The sequence below is a fragment of the Anomaloglossus baeobatrachus genome, chromosome 5 (assembly GCF_048569485.1).
Source record: "Anomaloglossus baeobatrachus isolate aAnoBae1 chromosome 5, aAnoBae1.hap1, whole genome shotgun sequence".
In the NCBI taxonomy this organism is placed as follows: domain Eukaryota; kingdom Metazoa; phylum Chordata; class Amphibia; order Anura; family Aromobatidae; genus Anomaloglossus; species Anomaloglossus baeobatrachus.
Genome location: NC_134357.1, coordinates 494515436 through 494533824, shown reverse-complemented (window position 1 = coordinate 494533824; position 18389 = coordinate 494515436). Strand labels below are relative to the sequence as shown.

Here is an 18389-nt window from a genome sequence, read left to right as displayed (position 1 = left end):
AGTATATGCAGGAAAATCGCAACCGGCAGCAAAAAAAAACGGTTGCGATTTTCCTGCAAAGTGCCGGATTGTGCCGCATTGCAGAAACCGGAGGTGTGAAAGCAGCCTTAGATGTAAGGGGGCCTTAGCTATCCCAGAATCAAAGACGCTCTAAATGGCTGTAAGCAGCAAGCCTAATGACAAACTTGCTGATTGTTTTCATTTAGCTCTGAACTTTAATATATGCTATGACTGTAGTGCAAAACAAAGCAATTTAAAGCAATATAAAGTCACTTAAAGGGAACCTGTCATCAGAAAATTAGCTTGAAACCTAAAAGTTTCCCCCTCTGCAGCTCGTGGGCTGCATTCTAGCAAGGTTCCTGTACTTTTTGTGGCCCCTTTTAAACCAAATTAAATACTTTATAAACTTGTACCTTTTTGCTATGTAAATTTTGTAAATCGTCCATGGGGGCGGGCTCTCAGGTGACCGTTGCTGTTCCTCCAGCACATTGACGCCGTCCCCCCACGCTCCATTTCATCCATCAGGACGCCGCCCACTGCGCCCGAGGTGCCGCCCACGCCAGGATCGCTGGTGACGTGTGTCACAAGCATGAGATTATGGGCGCCTCTGTGATTGCATCGCAAGTGCCCACCCATAATCTTGTGGACGCGCTTTCCCCCACTGCCTCCAGCGTTCTGCGCAAGCGCTCGCCGGCCAAATGACCAGACGTCACCTCCTTCCCATCTTACCCTGCAGCAGGGCAAGATGGGAAAGAGGTGACGTCGGGTCATGTGGCCAGCAAGCGCTTGCGCAGAACGCTGGAGGAAGAGGGGAAAGTGCGGTCACGAGGTTATGGGCGCCACTTGCTGATGACACTCACAGCGCCGCCCATAACCTCGTGCCTGCGCAAAACGTCACCAGCGGTCACACGTGCACACAGTGCACAGTCCCGCTACAGTCGCACAGCGCATGCGCGGGACCACGGGCGCCAAGGGGCGGCGTCCTGAGATATGAAATTCAGAGTTGGGGGCGGCGTAAATCTGCTGGAGGAACAGCAACGGTCAGCAGAGAGCCCGCCCTCATGGACAATTTACAAAATTTACATAGCAAAAGGTAGAAGTTTATAAATTATTTAATTTGGTTTAAAAGGGGCCACAAAAAGTACAGGAACCTTGCTAGAATGCAGCCCAGGAGCTGCAGAGGGGGAAACCTTTAGGTTTAAAGCTAAATTTCTGATGACATGTTCCCTTTAACTTTTTAGATGGATTTCACTTGATATTTCACACATTCATCCACTATATGATTTAAAGAGATTGTCCATTACTTTTATCTTTAGGATAAGTCATCAATGTCTGATCGGCTGAGGTCTGACACCCCACACCCTTTCCGACCAGCTGTCCTCAGTGGCGGCGGTGGCAGCAGGAAATGCTCAGTTTTGGAGCTACTCTGTTAACTAAAGCCGCGGCTGGGTACTGCACATCCGCTAACCATACAGATCAATACAAGGCGGATGTGCAGTAACCGGCCACTATCCACAGACAGGGCAGCTCCGGAACTAAGCATTTACGGCCACCTGCTGCCGGCGGCACAGAGAACAGCTGATCGACGAGGGGTGCGGGTGCCGGACCTCGGCCAATTAGACATTGATGACCTATCCTTAGGGTAGGCCCTCATTGTTGAAGTAGTGGACAACCCCTTTAAGCTGTAAGAAATTAAACATATTTTGCACCATGTGTTGGCCACAGCATTCAGATTTAATCTCATTGTCATTTGACCTTCATAGTATTAATATTGCTTTTTGCATAAGAGAGCAGTCAAGAAGATTAATTTAGCACCCTCACCCAACCATTATCCCACACAACAATCACTGGGTAGAGCGCTTCTGTGAAGGTGGCATCATAAGTATATAAATGTCTCATTGAATTTCCCAGTTCATAAAAAGACAGCTGTCCAGCCGCATAATCCAGATAGATCCTCACTTTGTAGCAGGAAGGTTGGAATAATAATTTGATTTCTTTCTCGCCATGTCTTATTGAATACTGCTTATTAAGGCTGCGCAAACCCCACGACTTGTTATTATTTCCAATGCAAGCCTGTTTTCCATTTCTACTTATGCTTGGATAGGCCATCCCCACTCTCCAGGCTCCCTCCTTACTTCCTTCTATGTCCCAGAAAACTCTTCCTGTAGAAAATCCTTTCATTGCTAAAACTGTAGAATCCTCAAACCTTCTGGGATCGGTCTTGGGGCGATCATGTTTTATGTTTGACGAAGACGCAGTTTTCAGGTCATCTGAGATGTGCACATTATTAGAAGCAGTGTTCACATCCAATAATACACCAGAAGCCTCTTGAACGTAATAACCTTTCTGTAGGCCCGACATTATGTCCACCATACCAGAATTCAAGGTGCTGATTATCAGATCTTCAACCAAATCATCAGCTTTAATCTCTTTTAGGTTGTCATTAACCCCCATATTATTAGCAAAGTCATCCCTGTCTGCTTGTAGGTAAAGTAAAGGGTCAATGATGCGACACAGTTCCTCTATAGAAGATAGTTTCCTTGACAGACTGTCCTCCTTTATTTCGAGCTGTTGAATCAGATTGGAGACCGACAGTGACACCTGCTCTTGTTGCTTCGAGATCTCATTCAGAACATGTTTCTCCAAGTTATCCTGCTTCATCTTGAGGTCTTTTAACTTGACACAGACTCTCTCCACAATACTCAATCCTTTTTCTGGGATCTGCTTTAGATGGTTCTGGAGACATTGGACTTTCTTTTTAGTCTCCTCTCTTTCTTCGATGAGACGTCCGTGAACAATCTGTAGCTTTTCTTTTTTCTGTTTACAGGCCTCATTTAATAAGTCAACTTGGTGTCCTCTGTGCTTTTCACCCAAGCAACAGGAAACACATAAACACTCCGCATCCTCAGTGCAGTAATACGTGAAGACCTTGTTGTGATGAGAACATCGTCTGTTCCTGAAGGACTTTGTTGGTTGGATTAAGACATGTTCTGGGGACTTGCTGTGTACGGTCAGGTGAAGATCACACAGAGAAGCTTCGCACATAAGACACGTTTTAGAAGCCACCACTGGTGTGTGAATACAGTATGTACAAAACACATCCTCATGCTCCTCCTGAGAAAGGAAATGCTCCGCTATGTTACACAGCGTGGTGTTCCTCTGCAGGACAGGACGTTCCTGAAACTTCGCTCTGCATTCAGGGCAGGAATAGGCTTCAGATCCCTTCTGTGTATCCAGCACACTTTCTATGCACTCCCGGCAGAAGTTGTGTCCACATTTCAGTGTTACGGGATCGGAGTAGAGGTTCAGGCAGATGGAACATGTCAACTCGTCCTTCAGATCAGCAGAGGCCATAGTTGTGTGCAGATGGGAGGAGAGACACAAAGCTTCCGCAAGGAGTGTTCAAGTTTTGTGTGTCAGGCTCATGATTTTCCCTCCATTAACTCCTTATTAACTATATCAAACGAGCCTTAAAATTAGATGAATGTAGACAAAAACCATGTTTATGGCATCATTTGCTTTGGGGGAAAAACTTCCCCTACACCCAGGAAAGGATAAAGGCTGCTTTACACCTTACGATATCACATACGATATCGTATGCGATCGTACCCGCCCCCATCGTATGTGCGGCACGTTCAATTTGTTGACCGTGTCGCACAAACGATTATTTCCCGTCACACGTACTTACCCTTACACACGACCTCAATGTGGGGGGCAAATATCCACTTCCTGGAGCGGGATTGACGTTCGGCGTCACAGCGACGTCACGCGGCAGCCAGCCAATAGAAGCGGAGGGGTGGAGATGAGAAGGACGTAAACATCCTGCCCACCTTCTTCCTTCCGCATTGCCGCCGGGAGCCACGGGACGCAGGTAAGCTGCAGTTCATCGTTCCCGGGATGTCACACACTGCAATGTGTGCTACCTCGGGAACATTGAACAACCCGACGTTCAATTTTTAGTAATTGAACGACGTGCATGCGAGAAACGTTTTAATGTTCAATCGCAATTGCACGGAGGTTTCACACGCTACAATGTAACTAACGATGCCGGATGTGCGTCACTTACGACGTGACCCCGCCGACACATCGTTAGATAAATTGTAGCGGGTAAAGTCCACTTAACTTTCTGAATGCAGAGGGTCAAGAAGGAAAGACAAGTCTGGTCTGACAAAAATATTCCTGGCTTGTAAAGCTAGTAAAAAGAAGGATTTAGGCTGCTCTCACATCAGCGGTATTCTGCCGCACTGCTGGATGCGGCACAAATGTGGTACAGTTCAATACAGTTAAATGGAAGCGCGGCAAGATAAGGTCACATGCTGTCAAAGCCGCATGTGACCTTAGCTTGCCGTGGTTCCATTGAACTGTATAGAACTGTACTGCATTTGTGCCGCATCCAGCAGTGCGGCAGAATACCGCTGATGTGAGAGCAGCCTAAATCCTTCTTTTTACTAGCTTTACAAGCCAGGAATATTTTTTGATCCGGCAGTGCGGCACAATACCGCTGATGTGCGCGCAGCCTTACTTAGGTATTCTTTCATTTTAAACTTCCTTATTAAGGCTGAGGCCAAACGGGGATTTGTGCAAGTCTTCGCATGACACTCGGCTCACGCTCGCAGCACAGCTGGAGCCGAGTATCATGCGACTGTCATGTGACTGTGGTCAAATCGTGCAACGAGACCACAGTGGCGGAGGGGAGGGAGAGATTTATCTCCCTATCTCCTGCGTTGCAGGCTGATGCAATCCTTGCACTGCACTCGCGTTACACCGGTGTAATGCGAGTGCAATGTGATGTTTCTCTCGCCCCATAGACTTGAATGGGTGCGAGTGAAACAGAATTGCATTCTACCCGCAGCATGCTGCGATTGTTTTCTCGGTCCAATTAGGGTTGAGAAAGAAAAAAATTGCTCATGCGAGCAACCCCATAGAGAAATATTGGTTCGAGTGGAATGCGATTTTTTTTTTTATCGCATTCTACTCGCTCTATATTACTCGCTGTGTGTTCTGACCCTAATACTACACCCAGAATCAGCCCCTCTCCCCGTATCACCCCAATTGACTGAGCTCCTCTCCATGTATCACCCCTGACTGACAGAGCCCGATCACCCTATATTACCGCTGACTGAGCCCCTCTACCTGTGTCACCCCTGACTGACTGAGCCCCTTTCCCCATTTCACCCTCGACTGATCCCCTCTCCCCGTATCACCCCTGACTGACAGAGGCCTCTCCCCTTGTATCACCCCTGACTGCACCCTCTTTCCCTGTATCACTCCTGACTGACAGAGCCCCCTCCTCCTGTATTCCTCTTGACTCAGCCCCTCTCCCTGTATTACCCCTGACTGATCCCCTTTTCCCATATTACCTCTAACTGACTGAGCATCTGTGACGCCCTGGCCGGGCCAGGTAGTCACAGATAGGGCCCCGCATTACACCTGTCCCTCATAGGTAACATACAGCCAAACACTTAGGGGCACTTTGCACACTACGACATCGCAAGCTGATGCTGCGATGCCGAGCGTGATAGTCCCCGCCCCCGTTGCAGCTGCGATATCATGGTGATAGCTGCTGTAGCGAACATTATCGCTACAGCAGCTTCACATGCACTCACCTGCCCTGCGACGTCGCTCTGGCCGGCGAACCGCCTCCTTCCTAAGGGGGCGGGTCGTGCGGCGTCATAGCGACGTCACACGGCAGGCGGCCAATAGGAGCGGAGGGGCGGAGATGAACCGCACGTAAACATCCCGCCCACCGCCTTCCTTCCGCATAGCCGGCCGGGACGCAGGTTGGAGATGTTCCTTGCTCCTGCGGCTTCACACACAGCGATGTGTGCTGCCGCAGGAACGAGGAACAACATCGTAACATCGGTCTTTCCCAATTCATGGAAATGACCAACGGTACACCGATGATACGATTACGACGCTTTTGTGCTCGTTAATCGTATCAAAAGTGCTTTACACGCTATGATGTCGAGAGTGACGCCGGAAGTGCGTTACTTTCGATTTGACAACACCGACATCGCACCTGCAATGTCGTAGTGTGCAAAGTGCCCCTTAAACCCTAGTCACCCCCCTCAGGGTTTGATGGACACACCAGGGGGCGGAACCAGGCGGTTGGAAGACGCCCACCGAGGAGTTCATACAGCCTGAAGCAGGAAAGTAAACACAACAGTTTCAGAGTTCAAGTTGGAGAGGTGTGTGGGCTGGAGCTGTGTGCAGCTGCAGCAGAGGAGAGAACCCAATTTGAGCAGGTGCCGAGGTAGGAGCCCTGGTACCTGACAAAAAGAAAACAGCAACGTTGGAGTGATGCTTTAATGTTAAGGAATAAGCTGGCTCCCGTACTTTGATGCAAACTCAATGATAAATGTCCCTCGATGTGTAGCGCTGATGTGTAGCCCCGCATTACCTTCAGGTGCAGGTCGTCGCAGGGTCTCCACAGGTTTGGAAATCTTCTGGTCACAGGTAGGTTAACTTCAATGGGGAATTCGTGACGCCACTCTCGGTATTTGCGGTCAGGGGGTGACCGCCACTGCAGTTCAAGGGATGCCTGGGGCTGAGGTTAGATGCAGTTAGATGTTGTAGCCTCCCGAGAGTGAGGCTGGCCCCAGGGCCCAGGGTAAGTGTGTAGTACCACAGAAGAACTCACACACAAGCAGTGATGTTGCTGTTCACCGAGTATCCCGGCCCCTGGTCTTACTCTTACACTCCAGTATTTTCTCTCTTCTTCGGCACCACTCCAGTCCCGCAGCTCCATCCAGTCCCAGTATCTTTTAACTGGCCAGAAGCCGGAAGTTACATCACAAGCACTCAATACAAGTCTATGAGAGCCATGAAACACTGGAGCTGTCAGCAGGTCACAAACTGTTGGAGACCGATGAGAGTTTCGGCAATAGAGGGTGAAGACAGCAGAGAGTGTGTATAAGGACAGATTAGGGAGTTTAGATTAGAAGCACCACTCCAGCAATAGAATAATCAAAAATCTGGAGATGTGCTTTAAGAAGCGTACTACCTTGTATTATATGCTGATATTAGTGTGCCGCCCTCGTAGTAGCAGCCGGGCTGCTCGGATCCGGGTGCTCGGTGGCTCGAGGGTCTCCGGACCCGGGGGTCGTGCGGCCACTCAAATGAAGGGGGTATTTACAAGGGTTAGTAAAAGAGTTTGTGACGCCACCCGTGGTATCTGGTAATTTGGAGTACCACCGCTGCCGTTGGGAGTACCCGAGGGTGATGGAAGGGGGGGATGCCCCGGGACTCGGTGATGGTGTTGGGGAGCGAAGGGGGTCACTTTCATACTCACTCAGTCCATAAAGCTGATACCGACAACTGGATAAACCAAAGTTCTGGACACCGCTACCGCTGGGGGAGCTAGTTTGGGTCCCGTGCTCGATGGTGCTGCCTGATGGTCTGTCACCTTCCTCCTGGCACTTAGTTCACTTCTTTGTTGGCCCCGGTAGCATAGAACTAGTCGGGTCCTGCTACTCAGTGTGGCTAACTAAGGGAGCTTGCTCTCAGGGTTCACGCTTGGCATTTCCTGGACTGTTTTAGTGGAAAGTCCTATCCCCCTCGTTGCGCTAGTACCCCGATTTTGGAGCGGGAGGAGAGCAGATCTTGAAGGCTCCGTTCTCGTCGGGTAAATTGTCAGGTTGCCTGAAGCTACTCCCTGACCTAGGGTCTACGTACCCCGTCGTGCCGTGGGCCCAGCCCGGTGATGGTACAAGGCCACCGGCTGACCTCCTCGACAGTTCCGTGCCCCTTGTCACGATCCCCTGCGACCGGGGGTCCAGCTCCTACCAGGCCCAGACCACCATCTGCCAACTAGTCACTTCCAAGGAGCCCGGCTCCTTACCTCTCTCCTTCACCTCCAACACTACACTGGCCTACTCCTGACACTCCTGACCTCCCCTTACCAACCCCCCCAAGTGGGCGACCCTATTCCGCTCAGGCCGTCCGCTGCTGTGTCTGGTGGGTGTGGTGCAGAGTGTACCTAGGACTTTAATTGACTGATGTTGGCAACACCATACAGTTGGGGACCCATAACTTAGGAGGAGGTGGCTATTGCACAGAAGGGCAGATTGCACAATACCCTGTGACACCCTGATAGGCCAGGGGCGTCACATTAGCACGTTTTACCACATAATTGACGGTCTTGTCTTTATTTCTATGTAGCTACATGGTGGGCTCCAAAAATGATTTTTTTTCTGGTGGGCCCAGGGTACTCCAGTCCGACGCTGTACAACGCTCTTTATCAAGGTACAAATAAGTGTTGAAGAAAACCCCAGGTGGATTAGAAATATCCACTCTAAAGCGGGCTTTACACGCTACGACATCGCTAATGCGGAGTCGTTGGGGTCACGGAATTCGTGACGCACATCCGGCCGCATTAGCGATGCCGTTGCGTGTGACATCGATTAGCGATTTTGCATCGTTGCAAAACAGTGAAAAATCGCTAATCGGCTACACGGGGGTCCATTCCCAATTATCGTTACTTCAGCAGTAACGAGGTTGTTCCTCGTTCCTGCGGCATCACACATCGCTGCGTGTGACGCCGCAGGAGCGAGGAACGTCTCCCTACCTGCCTCCCGGCCGCTATGCGGAAGGAAGGAGGTGGGCGGGATGTTACGTCCCGCTCATCTCTGCCCCTCCGCTGCGATTGGGCGGCGGTTCAGTGACGTCGCTGTGACGCCGCACGGACCGCCCCCTTAGAAAGGAGGCGGTTCGCCGGTCACAGCGACGTCGCCGGACAGGTAAGTATGTGTGACGGCTCTGGGCGATGTTGTGCGGCACGGGCAGCGATATGCCCGTGTCGCGCAACAGATGGGGGCGGGTACGCACACTAGCGATATCGGGACCGATATCGCAGTGTGTAAAGTAGCCTTTATTCCACGCAGTCAAGTATAGATTATAAACCAACTGGTCCTAAAAACCAAGAGAGCAGCATAGGGATCACTACTTTGCCATTGCTTGAAACCTCTGGATACATTCAGTACCGCTTAGGGAACAACATCAAGAGTTAAAAGCATAAAAAAAAACACGCTGCAAAATCATCTCATTGGTCAACACCTACACACCCATTACAGAGAATCGAAACTTCTACCTCTGCAACCTTTGCCTTACATAGATGGAGTTCTAGCTTCATGAGAAATAAGTCAGCGCCTGAATTATTCCCTCCCCCCTTTCTACACTCACTTTCGGCTGTGGTATTTGGTACTCTAGGGCTACGTTCCCACGATCAGTATTTGATGAGTTTTTATTGTGTTTTTGACACTACTTTTCTTGTATCTGTTTGGTGTGTCATGCTTTAACCCCTTTAAAGGGAATCTGTCAGGTGATTTTGTTGTATAATACTAATGTTAAGGCCACGTCTCACTAAGCGACATCGCTAGCGACATCGCTGTTGAGTCACAGGTTTTGTGATGCAACAGCGATCTTGCTTGCGATGTCGCTGTGTGTGACATCCAGCAACGACCTGGCTCCTGCTGTGAGGTCGCCGGTCATTGCTGAATGTCCTGGACCATTTTTTGGTCGTTGCTCTCCCGCTGTGAAGCACACATCGCTCTGTATGACAGCGAGAGAGTGACGAACTGAATGTGCAGGGAGCAGGGAGCCGGCTTCTGCGGACGCTGGTAACCAAGGTACACATCAGGTAACCAAGCAAAGGCTTTGCTTGGTCACCCGATATTTACCTTGGTTACCAGCATCCGCAGCTTCTAGAAGCCGGCTCCCTGCTCCCTGTACATGTAGCCAAGGTACACATCGGGTAACTATAAGCAAAGCGCTTTGCTTAGTAACCCGATGTGTACTATGGTTACCAAGCATAGCGTCGTTACACGGGTCGCTGGTGGCTGATCTCTGATCGCTGTGGAGATCTGCATATTTGACAGCTCACCAACGACCATGTAGCGACACTCTAGCGATCCCTGCCAGGTCAGATTGCTGGTGGGATCGCTGGAGCTTCGCTTAAGGCCCTGTCACACACAGAGATAAATCTTTGGCAGATCTGTGGTTGCAGTGAAATCATGGACATATTGTTCCATTTGTACACAGCTACAAACCTGGCACTGATTGTCCACAATTTCACTGCAACCACAGATCTGCCGCAGATTTATCTCTGTGTGTGACAGGGCCTTTAGTGTGACTGTACCTTTAATCCTATCCTATTTAACAACTGGACGATTTTGCGCTTCCAGTTTGTTTTTTTGCCACCCTTCTTCCGAGAGCCATACTTTTTTTATTTTTCCGTCAATATAGGCATGTCTGGGCTCATTTTTTGTGGAATGAGTTGTACTTTTAAATGAAATCATGAGTTTTACCATATTGTGTACTGGAAAACTGCCAAAAAAATAGCAAAAAAAGTGTGATTGCACAAATGTTTTTGGGATATTCTATTCACCGCGTTTACTATATAGTAAATCTGATGTGTTGGTGTGATGCTTCAGGATGGTACGAGTTTGTAGACACCAAACATGTATAGGTTTACGTTTATCTGAGGGGTTAAAAAAATCAGACGTTTCTCCAAAAAAAGTGGTGTACGTTTTGAGCCCTCTTTCCGCAACCCATAGTATTCTCATTTTTTAGAATCTGGGGCTCAGTGACAGCTTATTTTTTGCGTCTCGAGCTGATGTTTTGTTTTGATCGCTTGTTATTGCATTTTGTGCAAAATTTGTGGTGACCAAAAAACATAATTTTGGCGGTTCAATTTTTTTGCCGCTACGCCATTTACCAATCAGATTAATTGATTTTATATTTTGATAGATCGGGCATTACTGAACACTGCGATACCAAATGTGTGTATATTTTTTAACCCTTTAATTTTCAATAATTTTTCAAACCTTTTTTTTTTTTTAATAGTTCCCCTAGTGGGCTATAAAGATCAGCTGTGTGATCGCTTGTCATTTCTCACGATCAGAGCAGCATCGCTCAGACCGGGAGAAATGATCATCTCTTGTAATAAGCAGTACTCGGCTGCTGCTTACAGAACTTTAGTCATGTAAGCACAGGAGTCATCAGATGACCCTGTGCTACCATGACAACCACCAGATCCATGTGATCACGTCACATGACTTCTGGTGTCGGCCTGTAAGTAAAGCTTTAGCGCCGATCGCGATTATAATGGCGCTGTCACATACTGACAGTGCCATTTAAGGGGTTAAAAGGCATGAGCGGAACATGATTCCACTCGTGTCTTTGCAGGCACACATTTTAGCTGTACAAAACAGCTGATATGTGCGCTGATCGCTGCAGGTTGCTTGCAGCAGCCCGTGGAGATTAACACTGTGACCGCTAGGACGTAATATTACGGCCCGCGGTCTTTAAGGGGTTAAAGATAAGATTAGTATTGCACTTCAAAACCAAATGACAGATTCCCTATAAGACTCATGTGTGCTATGTCTGTCATGAGTTGTTTCCATACTTTCCCTACAGATGAGGGCTGAATCATTCTGCCTTCACCTGTCTCTAACAGCCGCGGGTGCAGCGGAGCACCGCTTGCGGCTGTTAACGGCATTCAAAGTGTGTAGGGGGGGGCGCAATGTTCCTAGCTCTCATCGGTGAGTTGTTATGACAAACCACTGACCAGCAATCATAGGAGACTGATTTCTTTGATATACAGTGGTACCTCGAGTAACCCAGTTAACGAGAATTTCGCTTAACAAGCAAAGCTTTCTGTAAATTTGTAACCCGCTTTACGAGAAAGCTTTGCTGTATCAGCAAAATCCTCACCGCACACACTTCCGGTTCCGTACATCCACCGCGCTCTGACCCGCTGTTGTAGTCCACACAATCACACACACGCACGCACACACACAGTATTATGCTCACCTGACCTTCCGTTCCATTGCCGGCCTCATGGTTCTTGTAGTTCGCCGATGCATTGCGACGTGGGAGGAATCCTCGCGGCGAACTACAAGACCCAGGAGGCTGGCGATGGAACGAAAGGTAAGGTGAGCATAACATGTGTACCTTCCGTTCCATCGCCGGCCTCCTGGGTCCTGTAGTTCGCCGCTCCATGATGTGTATCCGCAAGCATCGCGACGAGGCAGGAACTTCCGCTTTCAGCCGCTACTCAAAGGCAGCGTGCTGGCCAATGAGAGGCAAGCGGCTCTTGCCTTTGACGTCAGCGCTCTGGGTGCGGAAGTTCCTCCCTCGTCGTGATGGTTACCTGATTCACAGCCCGTACCAGCGAACAGCAAGTCCCAGCAGGCCGGCGATGGAACGGAAGGTGAGCATAATATGTGTGTGTGCGTGTGTGTGAGTTTGCGTGTGTTTGTACGTGTGTGTGCGTGTGTGGAATGGCACAATAGGGGACCAGGATGGGACATTTAACAAGTTGTGGAACGAATTGTCAGCATTGCAATGATTTCCTATGGAAAATCTTGCTTTGCTGAATGAGTAACTTGGTTAACAAGCACACTCCCAGAACGGATTGTTCTCGTTAACCAAGGTTCCACAGTACAACAATACTGCGGCACTACTGTATATAGAGCAAGTGATCAGACCATTGCAGGTTCAAATCTCCTAAGGGGACTATTAAATACAGTGTAAAATTGAAAAAAAAAGGTTTTAAAAAAATATCTAAAAAATAAATAAACTAAATAAATAAGGTTAAAATCACACCTTTTTAGCACATAAAAAATTGATAAAAAAAAAAATACACATTTGGTATCGCTGAGTTTGTAAAAGTGTAAACCATAAAAATACAAAATTAACCTGATTGGTAAACAGCATAATGAGAAATAAAAAATAATCAAAAACACCAGAATTGCAGTCATGTCCGCTCGCGCAGGCACAGTTCGCTCTGCCATATCGCGGGCAGACCAGAAAACATAGCTGCCCTCGCGCTCACCGGTGAGCTATTTGCGCATGCGCAAGATTATGGTTGGCACTGTGCATGTGTGGCGCCCCTGACCTGGTCAGGCACCACTGAGTACTGCACCCATGCTGGGGACAGTACAAAACAGGTAATCCAGAAGGCTGACCGAGGTGTGACTACACAGGCGCATAGTGATCAGGTCTCACACATTTACCTTTGAGAGGACCCCTGGGGATCCCAGGAGGGGGCGAAGCCTCCATCTCCACTCGAGGGGTGTGGTAGAGAGCCTGGTTGCTAGGTGACGTAGGCAAGAACAGGAGAGGAGGGAAGAGTGAGCCGAAGACAGTTGAGTGGTGAAGTTCAGGGAGGGCAGAAGCAGACCCTGTAGCTCTGCACAATTCTGACAACGTACGCGCAGTGACTACCGACGGGGGAGATCGGTCACCTGGTAGTGCTGCCCGAAATCCACCCACTACTAAAGAGAGAGCAACGGAGTGGAGAGTAAGGAGACTGTCAGGGAGATACCAGGCCCAAACGGGTAACAGGTCCCGGTGCAGGGATAGATCCACCTGTCCTTTGTCAAACCTGCATGAGGGGGCACTTTACACCCCCAAGACAACACCACAGAGTCCGCAGCCACGTAGCCAAAGTGAGGGCCCATAGCTCACAGGAGGCAAGCAGCCGGAGTGACCTGGTCCAGGCTACAAGCAAACGGGCCAAAAGAAGGGGAGAGAGGCACCAGCAACTTCCCTGGGCGACCCCAGCAGGGCTTCAAGCAGGGGTTACCCCAAAACACAACGGGCTAAGGAAGGCGAGTTGGTAGCCACCCTCACCAGTCAGCCTGAAGGACACCTGGTTCCAGCCTGGTTCATCCCAGCTACGCCCGGGTTACTCACCCAGCCACCATCAGTGAGTAAAAACCCCTGAAAGACATCCTGCTTGTGCGTGTGAGTCATTCTGCGACTTGTAGTTCCACACACCTACATGGGACCCTGGGGCATGCCTCACTCTCAGGAGGCTATTACAACTGACTGCACCTACTATCAACCCCTAACCTGCAGTGGCGGTCTCCACTGACCGCAATTCTGAGAGTGGCGTCACGACAATCAAAATAGAGGATTTCCTACCTGTGACAAGATCCAGCCGCGTGGAGTCTCTGAAGGTAATGCGCCGCTGCACCGACACCGAGCCTCGGGGCTCCACACTTCTGGCGTCACGAACAGGATAAGGACTAGACCTGTTCAGACAGGTGACCATGTGCCTGGGCGGTCCGCTTGGAAAATTGGAAGCGCCGCCATATTGCCACCATGAAAAGCGCGCTGAAAAACAACAGCAGCCCGCGCTGGGAGAAGTTACCGCCCACGAAGAGGTGTGGCTACCCAGAGATCCCCTGAAGGGTCCTGGCCTCGCGAGTGATGAGAGCGGAGGCGTTCAGAGACGTCGGAAAATAAAGGGAGCCGGAAGCCTGCTGCTGAGGAAAGATCTGCAGAGCAGCGACGACACGGTGAAGATGGCGTCTGATGATAGGAGCCCAGAGCCAGGTTCCGCTGCCTGGTGGTCCTGGGAGCTTGCCCAGTTCAGTAACCGACTGGAAGCGAGGATCGTGCAGCAGATCCGGGAAGGACGTGCGGAGCTGCAGGAAATCGCTGAGGCAGTTGAGGCCTATGAGGAGAGAGCCGCGCTACGAGTGCCCCACAGGACGGCTCAGGTCCCGATGGTGGCGCTGATGGGTGAGTCCTATATTGCCCCTGCCAGCGCGAGTGCCCCGACTCCTGCTGCCACGCCCGCGGTCCCTGAAGAGGCACCCGGCGCGGCAACGCTGAATCAGGCCGCAGAAGCGCCCAGCCCGGCCCGCACAGATCCCATCGCAGCTGCGACGCCAATCCAGGCCGCAGAAGCGCCCAGCCCGGCCCGCACAGATCCTATCGCAGCTGCGACGCCAATCCAGGCCGCAGAAGCGCCCAGCCCGGCCCGCACAGATCCCATCGCAGCTGCGACGCCAATCCAGGCCGCCGCAGCGATGCCCTGCTCGGCCCGCCAAGACCAGGCCGCTGCCACGCCAGGCTCGGCCCGCCAAGACCAGGCCGCTGCCGCGCCAGGCTCGGCCCGCCAAGACAAGACTGTACCATTATTTACCCCGGCCTGCCAGGTCAGAGCAGACACCGCTCCCCAGCCCAAGGAAGTCCCTGCTAGGAAGTCCCTGCTGGGGGAGGACCCCGAATACTGGAGGCTGAAGGCCGATCTAGAGGCCCACTTCCCAAAGGAGATGGTGGACCGGTATCTGCTCCCTCCGCATACTCACAGGAAGACTCCTGCAACATTCATGCCAAAGGGTCCCCCGCCCTGGCCTGCTGATGAAAATCCATCCCTAGCGCTGCCACAAGAGGAGTGCCCAGAAGAACTAAGGGGGAGGGGAGGCCAGGAAGCTGAGAAGCTGACCCCAGAGCCATCAGCAGTGGATGCAGCACCAGTCCAAGAGCCAGAGATGCTGCCGTACTCCCGCTGGGATGAAGAGGGCCCGACATCCTCCGCTGAGGAAGATTTGTCCAGATACCTCACCTGGGAGCCTGCAAGCGGTGAGGTGGCAGCCAGGCAGGACCCAGCCCGCAGGACACGGCGCCGCAGCAGGACAAGGGATCCACCTGCACAGCAGTCTCCCGAGGAGAAGGACGAGGTCACGGCCAGAGACTTAGAGGAAAAGCGGTCCTTGAGAAGAGCCAAATCGCAGGTCAGAGGCCCACTTTGTCGAGGAGTTGTAGAAGACTTCAGTCTAAGGTCTGGATATGGCTTTATAGTAGCATCTGGTGTAAAGGAGGGCATATTTGTAAGCAGGAGAGACGTTAGAGCCCATTTGCCCAGAGGACACCCAGGAAGAGACCTACGGAAGGGAGATTTGGTCGAGTTCACAAAACATCAAGGAGAAAGAGGGTGGTACGCACTGGATGTCATACCATGTACCAGGAACCCCTACAGAGATCCTGCTATCTCTACAACAGATGATGACGACAGGTGCCAAAGCCCAATAGGCAAGAGCCCTGGTAAACAAAAGTAAAGTTAAATACGAAAGTACAGCAAGTTAAAGTTTGAAGTTTGCAACGTTATAGAAAAGTTTAAGAAATGTGCCCACATGAACTGATGTGAGAAAATCCTTTTGCACCTCGTGTATGGACCATAGGCTATGAACTGTCTATAGCCACAAACTCTCGCAGTGTTTATAGTTACCCCAGAGGTACAACCACTACCAGGGAGCACGCCTGTTTATGGGGCCTGGCTCTCCACCACAAAGAGGGTACCTGGTCAGCACCAACTGTGGAGGCCGCCTCTGCATCCTGCCAGAAGAAGCTGAAGGCGCGGCTCCACCAGGCCAGGTATACTCTGAAACCACCAGACCATGAAAGCCGCCTTTACATCCTGCCAGAAGTGGCTGAAGGCGCGGCCAACGGGAGAGGCAGATGGGAAGAAAGGTCTGGGGAAGCTGATGGCCCAGACCTGGTTACCAAAAGAAACCGGTGACCTGCCGCCTGAGAGGGTTTAGGGTGGGTTAACGGACTTGTGGGTGGAGGGTGGTGATGTATGGTACCTGATGGTTTTAAAACGCTTTACCATGTTTTACTGTTTTACGCATTTTAAAATGTTGTCTTGCAGCCCGAGGACGTGCTGGTGATAACTAAGGGGGAATGTGGCGCCCCTGACCTGGTCAGGCACCACTGAGTACTGCACCCATGCTGGGGACAGTACAAAACAGGTAATCCAGAAGGCTGACCGAGGTGTGACTACACAGGCGCATAGTGATCAGGTCTCACACATTTACCTTTGAGAGGACCCCTGGGGATCCCAGGAGGGGGCGAAGCCTCCATCTCCACTCGAGGGGTGTGGTAGAGAGCCTGGTTGCTAGGTGACGTAGGCAAGAACAGGAGAGGAGGGAAGAGTGAGCCGAAGACAGTTGAGTGGTGAAGTTCAGGGAGGGCAGAAGCAGACCCTGTAGCTCTACACAATTCTGACAACGTACGCGCAGTGACTACCGACGGGGGAGATCGGTCACCTGGTAGTGCTGCCCGAAATCCACCCACGACTAAAGAGAGAGCAACGGAGTGGAGAGTAAGGAGACTGTCAGGGAGATACCAGGCCCAAACGGGTAACAGGTCCCGGTGCAGGGATAGATCCACCTGTCCTTTGTCAAACCTGCATGAGGGGGCACTTTACACCCCCAAGACAACACCACAGAGTCCGCAGCCACGTAGCCAAAGTGAGGGCCCATAGCTCACAGGAGGCAAGCAGCCGGAGTGACCTGGTCCAGGCTACAAGCAAACGGGCCAAAAGAAGGGGAGAGAGGCACCAGCAACTTCCCTGGGCGACCCCAGCAGGGCTTCAAGCAGGGGTTACCCCAAAACACAACGGGCTAAGGAAGGCGAGTTGGTAGCCACCCTCACCAGTCAGCCTGAAGGACACCTGGTTCCAGCCTGGTTCATCCCAGCTACGCCCGGGTTACTCACCCAGCCACCATCAGTGAGTAAAAACCCCTGAAAGACATCCTGCTTGTGCGTGTGAGTCATTCTGCGACTTGTAGTTCCACACACCTACATGGGACCCTGGGGCATGCCTCACTCTCAGGAGGCTATTACAACTGACTGCACCTACTATCAGCCCCAGGCACCCCTAACCTGCAGTGGCGGTCTCCACTGACCGCAATTCTGAGAGTGGCGTCACGACAATCAAAATAGAGGATTTCCTACCTGTGACAAGATCCAGCCGCGTGGATTCTCTGAAGGTAATGCGCCGCTGCACCGACACCGAGCCTCGGGGCTCCACACATGGGGTCATTGCGTCATCCTCGTATCCGACCTAATCCTCGTGCCTGCACATTTAGCTCACCAGCACGCCCGAGGGCAGCTATGCTTTCTGTTCTGCTCGCGCGATATGGCAGAGCGAACTTCGCCTGCGCGAGCGGACATAACTGCACAGGCGCGAGATTTGAAAGAGCAACGTGGATGATGACGGAGGCGTCATCACGTCAATCAAGTGGGCAGGACGGCGAACAGCGGCAGGAGGGGGGACAGGAGCAGAAAATGAGCATGCCCATCTGAGCCACACAGGTAATTAGTATACCTAACGGTCATGTTTTATAAAAAGTTATTTTTGGGGTCTTCAAGGGGAGTCAGGGCCAAGGTGCACCTTCATAGAATGCAGCCCAGGAGCTGCAGAAGGGGATTCTTTTAGTTTAATAGTGAAAAAACTGGTGACAAGTTGCCTTTAATACACCCACCTTGCATTTTGTTGCTAAAAAATAAACTATTAACACATTCTTACTTTGCATCATTTTTCCCCACACCAGCCTAAAGATTTTGAACAGTACTGTAATATGTCTGTGTGTTATACATACACAATTTTTTTTTTTTAATATGGTTTACTTCAGGTATATTTTGATGTTGTGTACTTCTCCAAATCAAGGTAAAATTCCATATATCAATGTTTTCGAGAAGTGAAGACACTCAGGTGAACAAAGAGTTAATAGAGGCCTTAGAATGACGTGTTCATGAACAAACCAACTAGGACCCGCCTCACCAAGATTACTACCCTGTTTTCTACA

At 50.8% G+C, this 18389-nt stretch overlaps 1 protein-coding gene across 1 annotated transcript; it reads right to left on the bottom strand.

Annotated features, from left to right (window-relative positions):
- Positions 1–1583: 1583 nt before the first annotated feature.
- Positions 1584–3354, bottom strand: LOC142310416 (E3 ubiquitin/ISG15 ligase TRIM25-like). The gene has a single exon (XM_075347939.1). The coding sequence runs from the start codon at positions 3352–3354 to the stop codon at positions 1804–1806; it is 1551 nt and encodes a 516-aa protein (XP_075204054.1). The 3' UTR covers positions 1584–1803.
- Between the last annotated feature and the right edge of the window lie 15035 nt (positions 3355–18389).